We start from the raw sequence: 25,872 nt of genomic DNA, 5'->3' as shown, positions 1-25,872 counted from the left end.
ATGAATTTGTTCAAAACTGTTCAACTATTGTCTTTCTCTCTTTGAGTCAACTACTCACCACATTTTATGCATTGTAGTGCTAGAATGCTGTAACTTATGCTTTCGGTACCAGATTATTTATCTGATTCCTTGATTGGGGGGCAACATGTCAGTTCATGCTGCAAGAGCTCTGATTGGTTGGAGGGCTACTGTGTAAGTCTATGGAAGGGGGTGAGAACCATGAACCTCCTAGGTTCTGTATAGAAGCCAATGTACCCAGAGGAGGACAGAAACTAGCTGTCCTCTGGCTACACCATGGTGCTACGCCAGAGAGTGCTGTTGAGGCTACTGTAGACCTTCATTGCAAAACAGTGTGTATTAATAAATAATTTCCCCTCCCTCCTCTGAGGAGCCCCCACTGAGCTCTATAGAGGGGATGCTGAGGAGTATTTTTGTCTGAGCAATAGAGGCCTAGTTGACACACTTTTTTGAATTTTTTAAAAGTTATTATTATTCATTTATTTTTCAGCTCGGATTGGATTGGAACCAGTGCTATAGTCATTTGACACAAAAATATAGGTCTTTGGCCACGCACACCAGCATTGGGTTTGGCCTTGGAAAGAACAATGCATATGCTGAAAATACCTCATCCCTATTATAAAATATGGGGGTGGATCTTTGATGTTATGGGGCAATTTTGCTTCCACTGGTCCTGGGTCCAAGGTCAAGGGCATCATGAACTTTAACAAGTACCAGGACATTTAGCCTGGTTGCCATCTCTATTGAGATATTACATTCCACTCCTTTCCACTTCTGTCATTTGCCAAAGAGACTGGCTGTTCATGAATCTTCAAATATGAACATTCTATCATTAATGAGCTTGAGGAGATCAGAAGACTTGATCCTAATTTGATAACCCTCACAGCTATCATCTAACCATAATATTTATAATCATAATTTATACATTTTATTGGAAACATTATAACATTGGGCATTCTGACGTAATACATTTCATTGGAAACATAAAAATTGCCGCAGGGAGAACAGAAGCTTCCCATTTACTACATTTTTACCACCAGACAATGTGATCAGCTTTTTCATTGGGAGGGACGTCTAACGTGGATCGCTAAAATAATGATTAGAATCACATTTCCTCAATTGAAATATTAGGCCTATGTGGACAACTATAAACTACATTTGGCAGCCAAGCACCAGTGATCAGCGTAGCCATTTATCGTACAGACATGAAACACTATCTTCACGCCTAGAATAATAAAAAAACAAGCTTCCGTCATACACTCAATTGAATAAAAAAAAAGAATTAAGAATTACAGAGGGCAGTTTGAAAACCGAATGTCCATTCAGTAAGTATCCTAAAGTAGCCTGTCTGGCCTCCATATTAATAAGAGAGGAGGGACAAATAATCTAACTGAAATGAGCATAACAAAATTGTAAAAATGTAAGGAAGTCATAATGAGTAGCAAGTGCGAGGAACGACGACAGGTGCCAATTTTGCGTTTGTTTCCTCTCATTAATGGGATGCAACTGAAGCAAATGTAGCTCAATTGAATCTTGTAGCCTAATCTATTTTCCGTATCGTTATTTATTTTTCTCATTACGGACCCCTCTCTAGCCACTTTGAACAACATGATCTTACATTGACACTGCCTTCTTAAAGGAATGACCGCAGCTGGTCGTAACGGTATTGATTATTGTTGTTCTTAAAATTCAAATTCTATATTGCGTATTTGTCATGGAAAATATTAATATTGTTTCCAATTACCAACCAGCAACTGTGCCATAAATCTGGCTGCATATTGAACATTGAGAGTCCCGAAAGGCCAGTCTTTTTGGCAAGTGACAGGAGTGATAAGGACTGGAAAGTTAGTTAAAAATACTGGTACTCAGACTAGGTGGCCTCTGCCAGGACAATAATCTCAAGCAAACATCAAAATCCCCAAAGAACTGGCTAAATGTCCACAAAATCAACATTTTGCAATGACCATCTCAGTTTCCAGAAGCACAGATGAAGGATATCAAGGATCTGGAAATATTCTGTATGGAGGAATGGTCTAAGATCCCTTCCAATGTGTTCTCCAAAAAAGGCTTACTGTCGTTATCCTTGCAAAGGGAGGGTGCAAGAGTATTGAAAACAGGGGGGGAGTTAAAACAATTTACTTGTCAAACAAAATTTCCTACTCCAAGCAATTGTATTAGTGAAAAAATTGTATAATTTTTCAATTTTTAGGAGCATACAATATTGCTCAGGATTAGCATTATTTAATTATACAGTATTTATTTTCTCATCTTCATCAGGGGATCAATAACTCCGGACCCCACTGTATAAAAAGACACACACACTCTCCCCAGAAATGCCACTTCAGACACTGAGGAGCACAATTAGATTACCTGCAAACTGTGACAGACAGCTTGTTTACCCATCCTGTTTGCTCAAATTAAGACGAGGGAAAGCAAACATGACTGTTAGGGCCACTTTGTGTGGTGTGTGTGTAGTAGCAGCTTGTTGACCTTGCCTACTGTTGAGACCTAGCCTACTTTAATGAGAATCCCCCTGCCAGTTCCACTACACTGACACACACACCACTAACTAAGCCCACACAGAGGTATACCGTAGGCTTACAGTTTTGTAGTACTGCTATACTGATACACATGCCTTCTACAGACATGAGTAGTGAGATGGGGAGTGTATGCGTACATCGATTGAGGGCCACTCAACCCACTGACCACCAGTCATCTTCTACGGCCTCTCTCTACCCCCCCTCTCGTTCTCTCTCTTTCACTCTCTCTCTCTCTCTCTCTCTCTCTCTCTCTCTCTCTCTCTCTCTCTCTCTCTCTCTCTCTCTCTCTCCCCCCTCTCTCTCTCTCTCTCTCTCTCTCACACACACACTCTCTCTCTCCCTTCCTCTCTCTTTCTCTCTTCTTCCCTGGGTTTTATTGGTGAGATAACAAATGCCTGGTCAGCCAGAAAGAGAAAGAAAGAGGAAGAGGATGTGATAAACACGGCTCTCCTGTCCGTGTCACTTCCTCTCTGGGCTGTTATTCATCACCTGCTGCAGATTGACCTCCACAGGAAATTCATCCTCCATTAAATTAGAAAAAAAAGAAAAATCACTCCCTTCTATTGGCCCCTTTTGATATTTTTTATTTGATAGAGTACCTGCTATTGAGCATCTCAAGCTTCTCAAATCTCCCATTTCTTATCTGTCTCTATCGCTCTCTCATTCGCTCTCTCTTCGAGCTCCGCAAATCCTTTAGAGATGCTAAAAGACAATACAGACTCAAACTTGAATTCATGTTTGACAACCAACTCAGACTAGCGTCGCATGTGACAAGGACTATAGCTTTCTAAACCTCCCATCCATATAGAAACTAAAGATTAAATAAAATGTCCTCGGGATCTATATAAGTGGAACGAATTGTGCTAAGAGAAACGGAAGAAGCTACAGTTCATGAGGAAGTTAAGAAATGGTCTGACAAGAACACTAGCTACAAATGTAGAATATTGTTAAGATGTGTATTTTATACTAGGTAATGTTCCACCTTCTGCAACTGGATCTTGGAATTCCTGACGACCAGACCACAGGCTGTGAGGATTGGCAACAACACCTCCTCCACACTGACTCTTAACACAGGGGGCCCCCAGGGGTGTGTCCTCAGTCCTCTGCTGTACTCCCTGTTCAGCCACGACTGCGTGGCTTTGCACGACACCAACTCCATCATCAAGTTTGTTGACGACACTATGGTTGTAGGCCTGATAACCAACAACGATGAGTAAGGGAGGAGGTAAGTGAACTAGCATTGTGGTGTCATGACAACAACCTCTCCCTCAACATCAGCAAAACAAAGGAGTTGATTGTTGATTTCAGGAAGCAGAGGAGTGAACATGCCCCGATCCACATCAATGGGACTGCAGTAGAGAGAGTCACAGGTCCTCTCCAAATACTACCGCTGCACCATCGAGAGCGTTTTGACCGGTTGCATCACGGCCTGGTACAGGAATTGCTCCGTCCACGACCGCAGGGTAGTGAAGACGGCCCAGTACATCACTGGGACCGTGTTCCCACCCATCCAGGATATCTATTCAAAACAGTGCCTGAGGAAGGCACGCAGCATCATCAAGGACCCCACACCCCAGCCACGAGCTGTTCTCCCCCTTACCGTTGGGCAGACGGTATTGGAGCATGAGGTCTGTTACCAACAGGCTCTGAGACAGTTTCTATCTACAAGCCATCAGACTGCTGAACACTTGAACTGGACTAACCAGCTGCTCTGGTTCTTTGCACCTTAGCACACATGCACTCACTCATGTACACACCCACACATACATACACTGACAAAACATTAAGAACACATGCTCTATCCATGACATAGACTGACCAGGTAAATACAGGTGAAAGCTATGATCCCTTATTGATATCCCTTCTTAAATCCACTTCAATCAGTGTAGCTGAAGCGGAAGAGACAGGTTAAAGAAGGATTTTTAAGCCTTGAGACAATTGAGACATGGATTGTGTATGTGTGCCATTCAGAGGGTGAATGGGCAAGACAAAAGATTTAAGGGCCTTTGAATGGTAGTAATTGCCGGGTGCACCGGATTGTGTCCAGAACTGCAACTCTGCTGGGTTTTTCACGTTCCTGTGTGTATCAAGAATGGTCCACCACCCAAAGGACATCCAGCCAACTTGACACAACTGTAGGAAGCATTGGAGTCAACACGCTTTCAACACCTTCTAGAGTCCATGACCCAACGAATTAAAGCTGTTCTGAGGGCAAAGGGGGGTGCAACTCAATATTAGGAAGGTGTTCCTAGTGTTTGGTATACTCAGTGTACTTGCATGCTATACACACATCACAACTGCTGCTACCACTACTGTATTTATTTATTTTATTTATTTTGCTCCTTTGCACCATATTATTTATATTTTAACTTTTAACTTTCTTCAAACTACAAATCTACCATTCCAGTGTTTTTCTTGCCATACTTTATTTACTTTGCCACCATGGCATTTTTTTGCCTTTACCTCCCTTATCTCACATAATTTGCTCACATTGTATATAGTCTTATTTTTTTCTACTGCATCATTGATTGTATGTTGTTTTACTCCATGTGTAACTCTGTGTTTTTGTATGTTGTCGAACTGCTTTGCTTTATCTTGGCCAGGTCGCAATTGTAAATGAGAACTTGTTCTCAACTTGCCTACCTGGTTAAATAAAGGTGAAATAAAAATAAAATAAATAAAACCAGACTCTTAATTTACTGCTCAGTTTATACACTTGACCCCCATCCCCTTCTTCCCCAATACATGTGTAAATATTGGACTAAATTGTGCCTTCCTGTATTATATTTACGCAAAGAAATGTATTCTATTCTATTGAGCCATTTACTTTATGTTCATGTTCTTATATTTTATTATTTCTTATTGCTGTTGCATTGTCGAGAAGGAACCTGCAAGTAAGCATTTTGTTGGCTGATATGTACGGGATATGCGTGGTATACATGGCTAATAAAACATGAAACCTGAGACTCTCTCTCATCTTTCCTTTGTCTGTTTTCTTTTCTGCTCTTTTGATGGACTCTTATGTTTTGCATATAATTTGCCTGCAGTCCATCCAGAGAAAACAGGGTTAGGTTTGTGATGCTTGACTGAGTTACGGTAAGATCAGCTGTTTAACCCTAACAGGGTCATCGGGTGTGTTCCTTTGACAGGTGAAGAGGATACTCCCACACCCTTCTGAGAGGAGTACTAATAAAAAACTAGCCAATATGAATGTGACCAATCCTGCCTTGTTTCATTACAAAATGCTGTAATTGTAACGAATCCAGTTCCCAGCAATAGGTCTATCTAGGTCTATGTATACTGAACAGAAATATGAACGCAACATGCAAAGTGTTGGTCCCATGTTTCGTGAGCTGAAATAAAATTTCCCAGAAATGTTCCACATGCACAAAATGCTTATTTATCTAAAATGTTGTGCACACATTTGTTTACGTCCCTGTTAGTGAGCATTTCTCTTTGTCAAAATAATCCATCCACCTGACAGGTGTGGCATATCAAGAAGCGGATCATTGCACAGGTGCACCTTGTGCTGGGGACAATAAAAGGCCACTCTAAAATGTGCATTTTTGTCACACCACACAATGCCACAGATGTCTGACGTTTTAAGGGAGCGTGCAATTGGCATGCTGACTGCAGGAATGATCACCAGAGCTGTTGCCAGAGAATGTAATGTTAATTTCTCTACCATAAGCCACCTCCAGCGTCATTTTAGAGAATTTGGCAGTATGTCCAACCAGCTTCACAACTGCAGTCCACGTGTAACCATGCCAGCCAACAACCTCCACATCCGGCTTCTTCACCTGCGGGATCGTCTGAGACCAGCCACCCGGACAGCTGATGAAACTGAGGAGTACTTCTGTCCGTTATGAAGCCCTTTTGTGGGGAAAAACAAATTCTGATTGGCAGGGCCTGGCTCCGCAGTGGGTGGGCCTGGCTCCCAAGTGAGTGGGCCTATGCCCTCCCAGGTCCACCCATGGCTGCCCCCCCCCCACCCAGTCATGTGAAATCCATAGATTAGGGCCAAATTAACTTATTTCAATTGACTGATTTCCTTATATGAACTGTAACTCAGCAATATCATTGAAATTGTTGCATCTTGTGTTTATATTTTTGTTCAGTATAGTTCTAGATTTCATTCACCTCATAGCAAGGGTGTTGCAGGCATCCGTAGTTTAAACTTATAAACTTAACATGGGTAAAGCATTAGGGTGTAGTTAAACATTCACAATAGCCTTTCCAGGAACAGTGTACTACTCTACAGTAGCTGTGCTCTGCGCCGAGAAAGGCTTGTGGCGCTGGCTAAAGCTGAGCTCGCGTCATTCAACATTAGCCCCTCCATACTGTATGTCAAAGTCTCTCTGTGGAGAGTTATGGCTTTAATATCATGACCACTAGCCAGGTCCATTTGTTCTCCAGGGCACCTATGAAATGGTCATCGTGATTATGTTTTTACTCAGCCACAGACTTTTATTGGCTCCAAGCTGAAATGTGTTTGTAAAGCATTTTGATTTAGATGGAGAGAGAGAGAGAGAGAGAGAGAGAGAGAGAGAGAGAGAGAGAGAGAGAGAGAGAGAGAGAGAGAGAGAGAGCGAGAGAGAGAGGTCAGTTGTAATGAAGATGCTTTTAGAGTCTTTTTATGGAGGGGACACATACAGTATACTAAGACAAAAATGTAATCCTGACATCACATGCAGTACCTTCGGAAAGTGTTCAGACACCTTGACTCTTTCCACATTTTGTTACGTTACAGCCTTATTCTAAAATTGATTACATTTAAAAAGAAATCCTCATCAATCTACACACAATACCCCATAGTGACAAAGTAAAAACAGGTTTTTAGAAATGTTTACAAATGTATTAAAAATAAAAAACAGAAATACCTTATTTACATAAGTTTCAAGACCCTTTGCTATGAGACTCGAAATTGAGCTCAGGTGCATCCTGTTTCCATTGATCATTCTTGAGATGTTTGGAGTCCACCTGTAGTAAATTCAATAGTTTGGACATGATTTGGAAAGGCACACACCTGTCTATATAATGTCCCACAGTTGACAATGCATGTCAGAGCAAAAACCAAGCCATGAGGTAGAAAGAATTGTCCGTAGAGCTCTGAGACAGGATTGTGTCGAGGCACACATCTGGGGAAGGGTACCAAAACAATTCTGCAGCATTGAAGGTCCCCAAGAACACAGTGGCCTCCATCATTCTTAAATGGAAGATGTTTGGAACCACCAAGACCCTTGCTAGAGCTGGCCACCTGGCCAAATTGAACAATAGTGGGAGAAGGGCCTTGGTCAGGGAGGTGAACAAGAACCTGATGGTCACTCTGACAAAGCTCTAGAGTTCCTCTGTGGAGATGGGAGAACCTTCGAGAAGGACAACCATCTCTGCAGCACTCCACCAATCAGGCCTTTATGTTAGAGTGGCCAGACGAAAGCCACTCCTTAATAAAAGGCACATCACAGCCAGCTTGGAGTTTGCCAAAAAGCAGCAAAAGATTCTCAGACCATGAGAAACATTATTCTCGGGTCTGATATAACCAAGACTGAACTCTTTGGCCTGAATACCAAGTGTCACGTCAGGAGGAAATCTGGCACCATCCCTACGGTGAAGCATGGTGGTGGCAGCATCATGTTGTGGGGATGTTTTTCAGGGACAGGGACTGGGAGACTAGTCAGGATCGAGGTAAAGATCAACGGAGCAAAGTACAGATAAATCCTTGATGAAAACCTGCTCCAGAGCTCTGAGGACCTCAGACTGGGGCGAAGGTTCACTTTCCAACAGGACAACAATCCTAAGCACACAGGAAAGACAACGCAGGAGTGGCTTCGGGACAAGTCTCTGAATGTCCTTGAGTGGCCGAGCCAGAGCCCGGACTTGAACCCGATCTAACATTTCCAGAGAGACCTGAAAATAGCTTTGCAGGAACACTCCCCATCCAACCTGACAGAGATTGAGAGGATCTGCAGAGAAGAATGGGTGAAACTTCCCAAATACAGGTGTGCCAAGGTTGTAGCGTCATACCCAAGAAGAATAGATGCTGTAATCGCCGTCAAAGGTGCTTCAACAAAGTACCAAGTAAAGGGTCTGAATACAACTTTTTTTTCAGAAATGATCCAAAACTTAAAAACAACTATTTTTGCTTTGTCATTATGGGTTATTGTGTGTAGATTGATAAGGGGGGTAAAAAAAATTATACATTTTAAAATAAGGATGTAACGTAACAAAATGTGGAAAAAGTCAAGGGATTTGAATACTTTCCTAATGCACTGTATGTCCAATCTATCCTCCCATTTTGTTATTATAATATTCTAATATAAATAGAGAATATATTAATATACTGAACAAAAATATAAACGCAACATGTAAAGTGTTGGTCCCATGTTTCATGAGCTGAAATTAAATATTCCAGAAATGTTCCATAGACACAAAAAGCTATCCCTGTTAGTGAGCATTTCTCCTTTGCCAAGATAATCCATCCACCTGACAGGTGTGGCATTTCAAGAAGCTGATTAAACAGCATGATCATTACACATGTGCACCATGTGCTGGGGACAATAAAAGGCCACTCTAAAATGTGCAGTTTTGTCACACAACACAATGGCACAATGCCTGTAATTGGCATTCTGACTGCAGGAATGTCTACCTGTGCCTTTGCTAGAAAATGGAATGTTGAATTTCTCTACCATAAAACGTTGTTTTAGAGAATTTGGCAGTACGTCCAACCGCAGTCCACGTGTAACCATGCCAGCCAACGACCTCCACATCCGGCTTCTTGACCTACGGGCTCGTCTGAGACCAGCCACCCGGACAGCTGAGGAGTATTTCTGTCTGCAATAAAGCCCTTTTGTGGGGAAAAACTAATTCTTATTGGCTGGGTCTGGTTCCCCAGTGGGTGGGCCTTTGCCCTTCCAGGCCCATGCATGGCTGTGCCCCTGCTCAGTTGTGAAATCTATAAATTAAGGCCTAATTAATTCATTTGAATTGATTGATTTCTTTATATGAACTGTAACTCAGTAAAATTGTTGAAATTGTTGCATGCTGCATTTATATTTTTGTGCAGTATATATTAATATTTAATATTTCATGTGTAATATTAATATAATATTTGATAGATGTCCAGTAGATAATGAATGGGGAAAGTCTGGTATACAAAATATAGTCATTCAAAGAAAATGCACAACTTACCTGAAAATCAAAGCACCCATAACCACACCTGGGCCTAAACAAACCATGCCAACTGACACCTGATACAGTGGCTGGCTGTGCTTGAAAACATGCAGGGCTTTGTACACAATGGTTTGCATAATATGAAAAACACCTAGCGCACCTGAACACACCAGAGTAAGCGTGACAATAACTCTCTCTCTGTTTCCCAGAAACAGAGAGAACAGACACAGACCTCGGTTCAAATACTTCAATTCTCTTTTTTTCGACCTGCACTCTTGGTCCTCGAACATATGAATTTCCCTGTGCCCTGCGATTACATCTGCGACCCTGTGCATGTGACTAATAAACTCATCTAATCTAATCATCTAATCTAACACTATTTGAAATCTTTCAGAATCATTGAGTGTTTGCCTGCCTGGAGTGTCAAATGGATGGGGTTTTCTGTTTTGTGACTATTGTAATAGTCCATTAAACCAGGCAAGCTCAATTAAGCACAAATAAAGTATATGAATAATTAAAAATAGTATTTGAACCCATAGGTCCGACAAACATGTAGGTTTTCCAGAGTTTTCCCTTTCATGGCCTCATTTACCTAAAAAAAATATGAAAACATCTTGTAAAAAAGATGGTATTTGGGCTATGTGGTTATTTGTAGTGTAAAACAGGCAGGCAGAGATGATGAAGGGCTTTGGGCTAATTTCTCCATCTAAACCACAGGGTCTCTGAGCGTGCCTCTGTCTCTGGGGAGAAGATGGGGCTGTCGTGGTCCTCCACACACAGCTGTTCAGGGGACATGTATGGAGCACATATAGTATACGCTGGTATGTGGCTGGTAATCTCTATGCTGTTGATATGGCCGTATGCATGTATTCTCAGGTTAGCATGACATAATCTGTATATCTCCCGTCTCACGTTCATTAAGATATTGTCCATGCCAATGGTGGTATCCACATTAATACATGAAACACTTACATGGGTGTGTTGATTTGTCAAAGGAATGCCCAGCAACCCTCAGCACCCCTGAAAATTCTAACCATACCCTCCTCTCTCAAGTTCTACCTCAACCTATCATACACCACCTCCGCCCAATGATATCCCCCCTCTCCTCTCCTCCCCGTCCCCAGGCCCTACCTGTATGGTGGGAGAAGAGCGGTGCTTGCGGGTGGTGGTGGTGGACATGGTGGTGGTGGTCTCAATAAAGGTGGTGGACATCTCGGGGGGCTGGGCGGTGGTGCGAGCCGAACCGGCCACAGAGGGCACGTCGCCTACCAATCGGACACTGCCGTTGATCTTGATGTTGGGGTTGCCCTCGGCAGCCATGTTGAGGACCTTGAGGCCGTTGTAGTAGAGGCCGGACAGCTGACCCTGGAAGGGCCGACTGCGGTCGCTGCCACCGATGGTGACTGTGGCCTGGGTGTTGAATATCGTTAGCTGTCGACCTAAAGGATGGAACCAGACAGAGGTCATTCACATCAAGGAACAACAAGGGACTGAGTAGGAAAATAAGGTATCTGTTTTTTTATTCAATATCCAAACTGTTCTTGAAATGGGAGGAGATGTTGGTTGACTCAAAGATCCGGCTTCATATGATAAATGTTGGTCTGCCATGACCTCATTGTGTGTGTGTGTGTGTGTGTGTGTGTGTGTGTGTGTGTGTGTGTGTGTGTGTGTGTGTGTGTGTGTGCGCGTGTGCGCGTGTGCGTGCGTGCGTACGTCACTATGTGCACGTATAAGTCCTTGACAATCAAAAGGTCCTTACAGTATATTGTCGAGGTCACGATGAGGTCGGTTGTGAAAACCTTTACGGTGAAACTATAAAGAAAGGTCAACTGAAGAGGCTATAACTAGCCTGGGCCCAGGGAGCTAACCCCAAATATACAGGGTCAACACGTCTGGCTACAAGGGTGATGTCTCCCAGGATGGATTCACTGTAGAAAGGTCATCATGTTGTTAGCCGTAATTACGAGATTACGGGTTGTGATCTGAGGCTGAGGGAGGAGAGGAGAGAGGAGGACGGAAAGGAGGAGAAAAGGTCAAAGCTTTATGTCTGTCTCCTCAAACTGGCCCTTTGGGGCAGCCTCAGATCAGCTGCATCTAATAAGGCTAGAGCTAATGCCATAGCTAAGAAGACAAAGACTGGGGTAGGGACGAATGTTTAAAAGGCCAGGGCAAATGCTGAAGCCTGAAAGCAGAGGTAGGAAACAATGTTTAAAAGGCTTGGGCAAATGCTGAAGCCTGAAAGCAGAGGTAGGAAACAATGTTTAAAAGGCTTGGGCAAATGCTGAAGCCTGAAAGCAGAGGTAGGAAACAATGTTTAAAAGGATAGGGCAAATGCCAAAGGTATAAATCAGGAGGGCAGGAATCTGAAAGAGAAAAGCAGTACACAAAAAGAGGTTGTCGAGTTTCAAATGGGAAAAATGATTGCCAAATGAATATTTACAGTACATGTAAAATCTAAGTATTCTAAGTAATATCACCAACACAACATCTTGAATAAGCGTATATGTGAAACCTAAAACAACAAAACATGAATAACATTAGAAATCGTAATATTCAACTTCGTTTACCCAGTTTGATGCAATCATTCTCCAATACCATCAACATAGCATTCTGGTTACAGAATTAATAAATGAACAAATGAATGTACATCAAAAGATGATTAACTGACTCAACATTGTAGATGTACAACAGCATATTGATTCATGCATTAGGTGACTACTTGCATTTGAAATGGCTTTGGAGTTTAAATGGGTGTTAAAGGGACTTTAGGAGATACTTGAACTTTGTTATTTCTGTTTTATCGTAAAGCTAATTTTAGAAGGATTCAAGATGTAGAGTATATGAAATAATCTTTTCATGTGTAATATGAACATGAGATAGGATGGAATATTATCTTCAACAGCAGTCCCTTTAACTGAGTAGAGTGATTATGAATTATGAATTATCATGAGATTTACTTGGGTAATTAACTTGGGTATCAAAAAATTCGAATCAAATGTATTCGAATTGAGAAAGAAAATGAGGTTAGGAAGTTATTAGTTCATGCTAAAATCATACTTTAAAGTAGTAAAATAAAGTCAAAGTATCAGTTCAGCAGGCAAATGCAAAAATAAAAAGTTAAATGTTGAGTTCAATAGAAGAGAATTTAAAAGTTAGAAGTTGTGTTAAGGTTACCTTTCTCTTGTAGCCAGTCCACTACTGGCCGGGCGTATTTCAATGGGAATTTCTTAGTGGCAATTTCAAGGCGTTCATTATCGGTTGTCGCTGTTTAAAGTTTAAAAAACATTTAAAACATTTAGAAAACAGTCTGCATTTGGCATTGGGCATTTTAACACATTTTAACACATGCTCACTTCAAACTATTGTTTTCATTTTCATGCAAGCGGTTAAAAAAATGATGAACTCTTTTAATTGCAGGGTAGAATTTATGTGTTGTTTATGAGATAGGTGAAGTGTTAACAGTAAAGTGGTAACAAATAGAGGTCATTTGCTGCTCTGCTGGTTTTCACGAGGCTTTACTCACAGGCGACAGAAGAACCACTACATTTTTTTGCATTCAATTCATTTAAAACACTGACAAAGATATTTAGAACCGACCCATCATAAAAAACAGCCATTTTCTTCTCATGGGATGAAGTGTATTCAAGTATCTTAAATAACAGTTAACAGACCCTTCCAATGCACATGCAGCATGCGACCATTTTATACTATTAGGACACAGTTCATGGGCATTAAGGTGGACTTAGCAACAGTTTGCGTCTTTTTCTGTTGCATTCTTCAAATCCAACATTAAGAACAGAAAATAGCAGTAAAGATGTGACAATAGCAATTTTCACTGGACAGCATTTGCTTTTTCTTCCCCAGAAACCAGTTCACCTCAGTAGTCAAAGAAGGTTTAGTGTGTGTGCATGTGCGCGCGTGCACGTGTGCATGCGTGCATTTACACACCATACTGGGAAACAGGGACAGGCCTTGGGGTCAAATGGAGGTGGAACAGTAGGGGGGGGGGGGCAAAGGAATAAGGTTGAATATGCTTTTGGATGTTTTTGGATGGGTATGCTGTTGGTGTAGAAACGCCTGCTGTTTCCACACCAGAGTCAAGTCGTGATGGGAGACAAGTAACCCCTATGGGGAGACAAGCTGCCACGGGGTAGGAACCAAAGAAACCAAGGTAGGAACCAAATTCCAGGACCCCAAAGAGACAGGGGTAGCTTAGGGCCCACCCAAAGTGAGAACCCCTACCACGTATCTTCCCTCATTTTCTATCCCCTAAAGAGAGACACAATTGCAGCCTTCTGCAAAGATAGAGAGACAGCAGGTAGCTGTGTGTGTGAGTGTGTGTGTCTGCACGAGTCCACGTGTGTGTCTGTATGTGTGTTTCATGCTCTTTACCCTGCCTGCAGTATGCCAGCTGCTCTACAGGGGCCTTATTTCTATCTGTTGTATACATTTCACGCTCAATTTCTGCACGCGCCATTTCTGAGAAGTCTGCGCAAGTACACAAATATTGAGATGTATAAACTTGCTGTAAAATGTATGCCATTCAAATACATGTTTGCCGCTATAAACCAGATCTGTCGAAAACTGTGCACGCGTGAACGAGACATTAAAACTTTAAAAGACATTAAAACATTAAACCTGAAAAGTCCTCCATTCACCTAACATGGTGCCAATAACTTCCTTTATTTGCTGTACAATTTGGAACTATTGGAATTATGCCACGGCATGCAAAAGACGAATTGTTGTTCAATATTTAGTTTATATCAATAGATTATTGGGTTTATATATCCTGCCTTGGAATAGACTCTGAGATTATATATGCAATGATATCACGCTCCTATCGCACAGCAATACTGTAGCCTTCCCATACTGTCAAATATTTGACATAAGCTACCGGTCTATTTACTCTGTTGGCAGAATGTTTTCATCTTTAGCAGTAATTTATGCTGTATCTGGAAAAGGACTGTGTCAGTTTTTGAATGAGAAAACAACGGCAAATTGTCATGGACCTGTCAGCAGAACGTTTGAATTCAACAATGTTTTATAACGACTTTTCCCCCAACCTAAACATGATGGACTGCCACTGTCCGCAAATTCTAAAACATTGCAGGGCAGGCTACTCAAAAAAAGAAGTTTTGTATCTACTTGACTTTTTTATTTTTATTTTTTATAGTACTACTGATATTCATTACTGCATTGTTGGGAAAGAGCAAGCAAAAAAGGCATTTCACTGTACTTGTGCGTGTGACAATAAAAGCGTGAAACTTGATAGATAGGCCTGCTTCAATGTAAAAGATCAGCTTTTAATGTATACCGGTATTATAAACCACACGGCCTAAGATATTGCAAAACCTAAAATACATATAGCCTATCTAATCACTAGGCTACTAGGTCCAATTAAATGTGAGATGCACATGGTCATTTGTTGTATGGCTCCTTCCCTAATATGAACCCATCATGGCCAGAAAAGGTGAGGAATATATTCTGCAATGGTTATGAAAATCAAATAGGAAAAATATTCCTATGTCTAATTCTAAGATTCCTAGGTCTAATGATAAAACATAGATTTGAACTCTTCTTGCAAATGGCAAAAGGTTACAGTCTTGTAAATATGTTATGCTGTTTTCATTTTTTTTATGAATAAGCCTTTCGTCAAATACCTCAAAATATTTACTTGCCAGCTTGCAATACAATATTTCAACCACTAGCAGATGGGCATACGCATGGTCTGAAGGTTTGCATGAAAATTGATGCACGCATATTTTGGGATATATTTTGTACTTGCGCAAGGTTTATAAATGAGGCCCCAGATATTGTCAAATTGCTTTACAAATGAAATATATCCTTCCCAGGCACTAAAATAGCATCAGTTCCATAGATGTCACCTTTCATTGGTGTTACTGTCTGAAGACTGACAGCATTTCAAGATATAGAACAAAGAAAAAAATCTCACAAAAGCTCTGACGAAGGCCTTGAGGCCGATACTTAAAGCTTCTTAAAGAGCAGTGACACTATCAAGAGCAATGTGCGGGTTTCTTCTTCTTTTTTTCTCAAGATATAGAACAAAAAGAAAGATGGAGTAAGACATTATGGATGCGTCTATACTTATCGCATGATGCAGTTTATATTTGCATCAGTTACTGTCAAATCAGGAGGCATATCATTTCCATAATGATTCATTCACCCAATCACCCTTGTGATTGCTATGGAAAGCAATCTTATGCCTGGACTGTGGTGTGTGTGGGTCTGTGTTTATCTCTCACTCTCTATCAGTCCTGCTCACCATCCCACACTTCTCTCTATTACCACTCTCTTAATTCTATAGGCCTACATCTAAAATTCTCTCTTTCTTCCCCTTACATTTCCTCCCTGAGTGGAACCACTGACAGAATTCATTTGCACAGGGCTCTCTGACTCTCCCAGAGGGCTGTCTCGCTCTCTCCATCCCCCCTCCCCTCTCTGCACTCTCTTTGATGCTGACTGCCTTGCCCAATGGAAATAGGAGCCTCCTTCTGGAAGATTTCCCCTCAGTATCTCTTAGAGACAATGGCAGTCCGGGTCCTTTATCTGGCCATCCGCACTGCTCTCATTTAAATCACAGGATTAGACGTCTGGCTCACACTGAAAGGCTTATCTCTCCCCCCTTCCCTCCATCCCTTCCTCCCTTCATCCCTCCATTCCCAGCGGCCCCCAGTAGAGATTTATAGGGGTGGGAGATTCTGTTTTCGATAGCAGTAATTGTATTTGGCTTGTAGGGTACATAAGTATTTATCCACGACACCATTACCTTAAATCCTCTGCAGATAAAGGTGGCCCAAGGTGTTTCTTATCCAATCACACCACCTCTCTCTATCTTTCTCTCCCTCTCTTTCTCGGTCTCTTTCTCTCGCTCTTTGAGAAAATGTATGTGTTGTCAGGTTTTCTGAAAGTGACAGAGTTGGGTCCATGTTGTGAACTGCTCTGCAGTGCGTAAGGCAGCATCTAGGGTCTCACATGGACCACCGTATTGCTATCCTCCTCCCCACAGACACAGAAGACTTCTTGGATCATGGACACGCTTTCCCGATACCGGGAAGAGAGCGGAAAGTCCCCGGGCACGGTAGACTCCTCCTTATCATCTCCCAGATGGAGCCATAGGCCGACATACCTATCAATCAACCAGATCACTCCTGATAGGAGGTCAATTCTCCGTACTTATCAAGTTCTGAGACACCGGCTTGATGTCTTTTCCCAGTCAAAGGGGAGGAGCTGGCCTCAGAGGCAGGCTATAGCGTTCCGCTCCCTCGTCTCCATTGTGTGTCGAGCCAGTTGCAGAAAGCTAGATGGAAAATAAACCTGCGACGGAGTGGCTGTCACAGGGTGGCTCAGACGAAACGCAGCCTCATTCATATGAAACAGGAGGCCTGTGCAAATGAAAGCAATCATCCTCAAACACGCAGTGTGTCTTTTGAATGCAGCTCCTGATAAGCTAGGAGGAGGTGCTGCTTTTTCAAGGCAATTTGCTGCAGAGTATTTCTTCTCTTTCTCTTTTCTCCATTCCTCTCTTCTCCACAACAAGCGTGACTCGGGTAATCGATTCCTATCTCTCTAGCTATTAGGGTTGGGAAATATCCAGATTTCCATACCTTCATACTGTTCCTGTACCATACCGGGGTATAAGGTATTACCCGCAGTGCACACAAGGGGGAACTATTTCTTTCCAAGCATAATGTTTTTTAAAATAATAATAACTATGGTAACAAATGCAAACAAAGTACTAGCGAATTCCCATTGTGGATGCTAGCTAAATGATAACAAGCCTAAGCGAACATAAACTAACTGCAAGGACAGACACCTCAGCTCCTCAGCAGGGATCTTGATCCATGAGGTGATTGATCGTCTCTGCCGTAACCAAGAAGCTTGATCTTCCAAGCTAGCCACTTATGTAGCAACTTAGCTGAACTGGAGTAAATTTATGTGGCACATTTTAGATAGTTAAACCTATAGTTATAAGATATTTAGCTGGAAAACAGTAGTACATTTTAAGTATAACTCGATCACCTTTATTGAGCTGTACAACAGCGGATCATCACATCACGAAAGCTTCAATTTGCTACGTGTGCTCTTTGTAAACCAACATGCCACGTGGCTGGCTAAATCAGCTGCTTAATGGAAAAGCTTCATAATGAAAAAATAATACAACAGACGAAATGAAGAACGCAGTCTGCTTTATCTATTATCCTAGTGCACAAGTTGACTACAGGTGTTTATTTAAAAATAACCATTATTGATGGTTTTGAAAATCATACCGTGGGCATTTTAAAATACCCCGGTATACGTTATATACGGTATACTGCCCAAGCCTACTAGCTATACCTCACGGACAAGAAAACTCAAGGGCAATGAACCACTGTTTGCAGTACTTTAGTACTACCTGAACAGAATGAGTGGTTCTGAATAGAATACTGAAAAACTCTAAAGGGAGAGAAGGAAGGAACATTGTTAAGGTCCCCTATTAAAGTTAGTTATTGGGACATTTAACTTGTTTTAAATTTAACTAGGCAAGTCAGTTAAGAACAAATTCTTATTTACAATGACGGCCTACACCGGCCAAACCTGGATGATGCTGGGCCAATCGTACGCCGCCCTATGGGACTCCCAATCACGGCCGGTTGTGATAGAGCCTGTATGTGACCTGATCAGGACAACTGACACTGGCTACATGACAGTCTTTTGCAGTAATATAGTCCTGAAAAGCCTTACTTATCTCTGCACCCTAAAATTTATGAACAGACTTTTCTTCTCCGTAATCTCTATTCTTACAAATTGCTGTCATCGCTTTGACGTGATAAAGTGTCATAATTAAGTGCTCAGAATTCTTCCTTGGAAGCTGTCCCTCTGCACTCTTCTTTCCCACCGACTACCCCGCCGGCATCTTAGCATGCAGACCATGGCTGAGCCGAAAAAGTGTTTCTCTAAGCTAGTTCCTGTGGGATTACAACACATCATATCTGCATGGCTGGCTCCCATAAGTGAGATGGAACTCTGTAGGGGGAACGTAAACCAGGTTGTTTGGCATACTTCAACATAGAAGTCTTGGCCCCTTACTTTTTAAAATATTTTTTACTAATGAGCTACAACTAGCCTTGAGTAAAGCCTGTGTGTCTATGTATGTTGATGACGCCACATTATACACGTCAGCTACCACAGCAAGTGAAATCACTGCAACACTTAACAAGGAGATGCAGTCAGTTTTAGAACAGTAAGGCTAATAATAAGCTAGTCCTAAATATATCCAAACTAAAAACATTGTATTTGTGACAAATTCTTCACTAAACCCTAAACCTCATCTAAATCTTGAAATGAATAATGAGGCAATTGAGGAGACTAAACTGCTTGGAGTAACCATAGATTGCAAACTGACATGGTCAAAACATACTGATGCAACGGTAGCTAAAATGGGGAGAGGTCTGTCCGTGATAAAGCACTGCTCTCCTTTCTTGACATCACAATCAACAAAACAAGTCCTACAGGCCTTTTATCACACCTGGACTACTGCCCAGTTATATGGTAAAATGCCAAAAAGAAGGACGAAGGCAAATTACAGTTAGCCCAGAACAGAGCAGCACATCTGGCCCTTAAATGTACACAGATGGCCAATATCAATAACATGCATGTCAATCTCTCCTGGCTCAAAGTAGAGGAGAGATTGACTGCAACACTACTTGTCTTTGTGAGAGGTATTGACATTTTGAAAGCGTCAAACTGTCTGTTCAAACAGCTAACACACTGCTCAGACACTCATACATACCTCACAAGACATACCACCAGGGGTCTCTTCACAGTCCCCAAGTCCAGAACAGACTCTGGAAAACGCACAGTACTACATAGAGCCTTGACTACATGGAACTCTCTTCCACATCAAATAACTCAAACGAGCAATAAACTCTTGATTTAAAAAAAAAACATAAAACAACACAACGCGGACTGTGAAGAGACACACACACATATGCACACATACTCTAACACCATTAGGGTTGAGTGCCTTGCTCAAGGGCACATTGACAGATTTTTCGCCTAGTCGGCTCGGGGATTTGGGGATTATGTTTCTTTCGTTTAACATTCAGAAAAAACACTGTGAAAACACTACGGACACAACAACAAAACAGTGGTCTATCTAAGCCCCATAATTAACTACAATTAAATCAGTAATGTGACCCCAAAGGTACAATATCAAAAACCCAACTGAACAGCCAAACAGAGTAAATCATAAGCTAACACCAAGGTAAATCTAGCATCTTTCTAGAACGTCCAAAGACTATCTGTGTCCACAATGACAACAACCTTTACCCTGTCAAATGTTCATGTCAAAACATGCATTCTCAAAAATTGAACGTGCACGTGTTTATGTGCGAGATGAGCCTGTCTGTGTCTTTTCCATCATGAGCAGTCAGCAGTTCCAGAGAGATTGTTCACCACACGCCGTCCCTGTAGCTCCCCGACACCACCAAAATGATCCAGTGATTTGACTGCCACACACGGGGACACGGGCCAGCGTAACCCGGGTAACAGGACAGAACAGCCCAATGGCGGAGGTAATTGACGACCATTTTCCCCGCTGTCGCTGGCTATTACTGACACTGAGGCCTGGAGGGGAGGCTGAGGCAGACATAGGGACATCACCATGCATCACACAGCCTGGATAGCAATGGCCTCACAAAGGCTATCTGATGTTCTTACAGAATTATACTACACAATATTCAGTGGGCTCCAAAAGTATTGGGACAGTGGCACATTATTTGTTGTTTTGGCTCTGTACTCCAGCACTTCAGATAATACATTGACTATGAGGTTAAAGTGGAGACTGTCAGCTTTAATTTGAGGGTATTTTCATCCCTGTCGGGTGAACCGTTTATAAATTACAACACTTTTTGTACGTACAGTAGTCCCACCATTTTAGGGGACCTAAAGTATTGGGACAAATTCACTTATACATGTATCAAAGTAGTAAAAAGTTTAGTATTTGGTCCCATATTCATTGTACGAAATGACTGCGTCATGCTTGTGACTACAAATTTGTTGGATGCATTTTCTGCTTGTTTTGGTTGTGTTTTAGATTATTTTGTGTCCAATACAAATGAATGGTAAATAATGTATTGTGTCATTTTGCAGTCACTTTTATTGTTAATAACAATATAATATGTTTCCAAACACTTCTACATGAATGTGGATGCTACCAGGATAATCCTGAATAATGATGAGTGAGAAAGTTACAGACGCACAAATACCCCCCCACCAAAAATGCTAACCTCCCTTGTTATTGTAATGGTGAGAGGGTAGCATCTCTTGGGGATATGATATAAAATGCTAACCTCCCCTGTTATTGTAATGGTGAGAGGTTAGCATCTCTTGGGAGTAAGATATTTGTGCTTCTGTAACTTTCTCACTTATTATTGTTCACGATTAATTCAGGACTATCCGTAATAATGGTAGCATCAAAAATGAATGTAGAAGTGTTTAGAAATATATTAGATTCTTATTTACAATAAAAGTGACTACAAAATTACACCATTCATTTCTATTGGACACAAAATAATAATGAAACCAAACAGCAAATGCATCCATTTGTAAAGTCAAAAGCTTGATGTAGTCATTGTGTCATAAGCGTCGTAATGATCGGACCAAACTGCAGCGGGTATGTGAAACATCTTCTTGATTTATTAAAGAAATGAACACTGAACAAAAGAACGACAAAAAACAGTCCTGTAAGGTACTCTGACTATACATGGAACAACCACCCACAAAACACAAGACAAAAACCCCTACTTAAATATGGCCTCTAATCAGAGGCAACGAGATACAGCTGGCTCCAATTAGAGACCAATCCCAAACAATACCACATGGAAATAGAAATACATAACATAGAACTAACCCAAAAAAACCAACAACACAAAACAAACACACCCCTGCCACGTCCTGACCAACTACAATAACAAAATGACCCCTTTACTGGTCAGGACGTGACACATTGGGTGCTATGAATATGGGACCAAATACTTAAAGATGCACAATGCAGAAATCGCTCTCTGGTTGCTAAAATTCTAATAGTTTGCCTAATTTCAGTTTATGTGACAAAACAAGCAAGTATAGTGTAGAGAATCATTGTACCATCTAAACCGCTGTGAAATATATTTTCCAAAACCAAATTGTTTTAAAATTTTCTGTGAAAGAAACAGATGTGAAACTTAGGACCTGGAAGCATAGAAATAGTGCACTTAGAACAGATCTACCGCTTCTTAGACTTGCTTTCAATGAGAATGACAGATCTATAATTTACATTTATATGTGAACTAGATCAGGTCGCCCAAAAAGTGACATATTGTAGCTTTAACTTTTTACTACTTTAATACACATATAAGTGAATTTGTCCCAATACTTTTGGTCCCCCAAAATGGGTGGAATATGTACAAAAAGTGCTGTAACTTCTAAACGGTTCACTTGATATGGATGAAAATACCTTCAAAATCATTGTCCCAATACCTTTGGAGCTCACGGGTATACTGTACATTTACGCTACTACTGAAATATACTGTTGGCAAAATATACAGTCTTGGTGTTAAAATGTAAACATAACATGGATTTCCTGCAATAAGACAGTATTCCTAATCACCTTATACATCTGTGAGTGTTGTCTATAGCTGTCTAATGTCATCACTGGTCTTATGACGGTGTCTCTGTGTTTCTTTCAGAGCTTTCTTCCAGTCTTGTTGACCCTGTCTTTGTTCTGTCCTTCACCCTTCTCTCCAGCTCTCTTTTTCTCTCTTCCTCATTCATTTCCCCCCAGATACCAAGTAACTCATTTGTGCATTCGCCTGTCTCCTCCTCCATTGTCCATCTCACCAGTTTCTCTCTTGTCTCTTAAATACAGTCTTTACTTTCATAGCTTCTTTTTCTTTGCCATGGCAGGTGAAAAAACTACCTGATCACACACCTGTTCTTTTCTCTTGCAACAGCTTGACTTATTTATACATGCACACACACCTTTCTCTTTCCTGGAGTCAGCTGATTGGCTCTCTGTGAGTTACCCTATCCTCATCTTGCAGACATATTCAAATCACATAGCACCTGGGTTTATTACATTTTAGTCATTTAGCAGACGCTCTTATCCAGAGCGACTTACAGTAGTGAATGCATACATTTCATACAATTTCGTACATTTTTTTCTGTGCTGGCCCCCCATGGGAATCGAACCCAAAACCCTGGCGTTGCAAACACCATGCTCTACCAACTGAGCTACAGGGAAGCTTTATTACAGGTAAGGTGTCCATTGCATTGTGGTGCTCATTCTCACGCCAGCTGCCGTGGTTCTAAACTTCAATAAGAGGTGAGTGTAAATTCTCAGCTGACGGCAAAGTAGTCAAACCTTTTACACGGTGTTACACACACACACACACACAACTGTAATTTTGCCACTTCATTACTTGACCTTACCTTTTAAAAATGTGAGCATCATAGAACAGGTTTATGCTTTCCTGCCAATCAATTACTTTTGAGATTGTGCACAAAGTTACTGAAAGCATGGAAGAGAAAGAAAGCGAGAGAGAGAGAGAAAGAAAGCGAGAGAGAGAGAGAGAGAGAGAGAGAGAAATGACTTTTTAAAAGGGACTATGAGAGTAAGGGTGAGTGGACAGGCACAGTACATGCAGTTTGGTCTCAATCAGAAGCTTGGCAGTATTCCAGAATACTCCTGGAAAAGCGCTTGTCATCTGAGAATGGCTCCCGGCCCAAACAGTAATGAAGGTTGTGAGCTCTCGTGTCCCCTCGTTTATGGGTATGTAGGTGTTTCCAGGACAGGTGACCCTTTACCTTCCATTTGAGACCACAGACATGGTGGAGAGAGACGAGTCTTTCAAAGATAGCCATAGAGAAATCGAATGTACAGTTGAAGTCAGAAGTTTACATACACCTTAGCCAAATACATTTAAACTCAGTTTTTCACAATTCCTGACATTTAATCCGAGTAAAAATTCCCTGTCTTAGGTCAGTTAGGATCACCACTTTATTTTAAGAATGTGAAATGTCATAATAATAGTAGAGAGAATGATTTATTTCAGCTTTTATTTCTTTCATCATATTCCCAGCGGGTCCGAAGTTTACATACATTCAATTAGTATTTGGTAGCATTGCCTTAAAATTGTTTCACTTGGGTCAAACATTTTGGGTAGCCTTCCATAAGCTTCCCACAATAAATTGGGTGAATTTTGGCCCGTTCCTTCTGACAGAGCTGGTTTGTAGGCCTCCTTGCTTGCACACACTTTTTCAGTTCTGTCCACACATTTTCTATAGGATTGAGGTCAGGGCTTTGTGAAGACCACTCCATTACGTTGACTTTGTTGCCCTTAAGCCATTTTGTCACAACTTTGGAAGTATGCTTGGGGTCATTGTCGATTTGGAAGACCCATTTGCGACCAAGCTTTAACCTCCTGACTGATGTCTTGAGATGTTGCTTCAATATATCCACATAATTTTCCCCCCTCATGATGCCATCTATTTTGTGAAGTGCACCAGTCCGTCCTGCAGCAAAGCACCCCCACAACATGATGCTGCTACCCCCGTGCTTCACGGTTAGGATGGTGTTCTTCGGCTTGCAAGTTTCCCCCTTTTGCCTCCAAACATAACGATGGTCCTTATGGCCAAACAGTTCTATTTTTGTTTCATCAGACCAGAGGACATTTCTCCAAAAAGTACGGTCTTTGTCCCCATGTGCAGTTGCAAACCGTAGTCTGGCTTTTTTATGGTGGTTTTGGAGCTGTGGCTTCTTCCTTGCTGAGCGGCCTTTCAGGTTATGTCGATATAGGACTCATTTTAGTGTGGATATAGATACCTTTGTACCTGTTTTCTCCAGCATCTTCACAAGGTCCTTTGCTGTTGTTCTGTGACTGATTTGCACTTTTCGCACCAAAGTACGTTCATCTCTAGGAGACAGAGCACGTCTTCTTCCTGAGCGGTATGACGGCTACGTGGTCCCATGGTGTTTATACTTGCGTACTATTGTTTGTACAGATGAATGTGGTGCCTTCAGGCATTTGGAAATTGCTCCCAAGGATGAACCAGACTTGTGGAGGTGTACAATTTTTTTGCTGAGGTCTTGGCTGATTTCTTTTGATTTTCCCATGATGTCAAGCAAAGAGGCACTGAGTTTGAAGGTAGGCCTTGAAATACATCCACAGGTACACCTCCAATTGACTCAAATGATGTCAATTAGCCTATCAGAAGCTTCTAAAGCCATGACATCATTTTCTGGAATTTTCCAAGCTGTTTAAAGGCACAGTCAACTTTGTGTATGTAAACTTCTGACCCACTGGAATTGTGATACAGTGAATTATAAGTGAAATAATCTGTCTGTAAACAATTGTTGGAAAAATTACTTGTGTTATGCACAAAGTAGATGTCCTAACCGACTTGCCAAAACTATAGTTTGTTAACAAGAAATTTGTGGATGGTTGAAAAACGAGTGTATGTAAACTTCCGACTTCAACTCTATATAGGATTGCGACAGGTTTAACCTAATCCCATTCTATGAGCCAACATCCACATTGTGGATGGGAGTTTTTCCTAGCCACCGTGCTTCTACACCTGCATTGCTTGCTGTTTGGGGTTTTAGGCTGGATTTCTGTACAGCACTTTGTGACATCAGCTGATGTAAGAAGCTTTGTATAAATAAATGTGATCGATTGATCGTTAAAGGGATACTTCGGGATTTTGGCAATGAGGCCCTAGTTAGCATTGGCTCGCAAAACTACCTCTAACTTCCTTCACACTGGAAACACAGAGACATAAAAATAGTATCCACAGGTTCATCTGACTCTGGAGGAGTAGATAAAGGGCATCACTGCCAAAATCTCGAAGTATCCCTTTAACTATGAGATAATTTAGAACATTAAGTAATTAAGTGAGGATATTAACAAAAATCTCAAGACCGCGGGATCCTTTAAGACATTGTAAACCACTAGCATTCACGGTCAGGTACACTCACATCCTGTACCAATCTACTAGAAGCAGCTTGCTAACTAATGAAATATTGGTGTGAAAAGTTATCACCACACATTTTTCTATCGGAGCTTCGGAGCATAGCTTAATTCCCTATACTTTCTAAAGCCTGAAG

General features: G+C 41.4%; 1 protein-coding gene across 16 annotated transcripts in view; it reads right to left on the bottom strand.

Moving 5' to 3' along the window:
* The window catches only part of nrxn3a (neurexin 3a), a 437,173-nt gene that overhangs the window by 53,985 nt on the left and 357,316 nt on the right, over window positions 1-25,872 (bottom strand). For all 16 annotated transcript variants that reach the window (XM_029729379.1, XM_029729385.1, XM_029729374.1 and 13 more), the window contains 2 exons: window positions 12,903-12,992; window positions 10,860-11,167 (listed from right to left, as the gene is read on the bottom strand). In XM_029729379.1, coding sequence (XP_029585239.1) covers window positions 10,860-11,167; window positions 12,903-12,992 — 398 coding nt within the window. The remainder of the gene's footprint in view (window positions 1-10,859; window positions 11,168-12,902; window positions 12,993-25,872) is intronic.

Source organism: Salmo trutta, chromosome 33 (genome assembly GCF_901001165.1).
Source record: "Salmo trutta chromosome 33, fSalTru1.1, whole genome shotgun sequence".
In the NCBI taxonomy this organism is placed as follows: domain Eukaryota; kingdom Metazoa; phylum Chordata; class Actinopteri; order Salmoniformes; family Salmonidae; genus Salmo; species Salmo trutta.
Note: the sequence above shows the minus strand (reverse complement) of the source record. Positions and strands in the feature narration are given on the sequence as shown.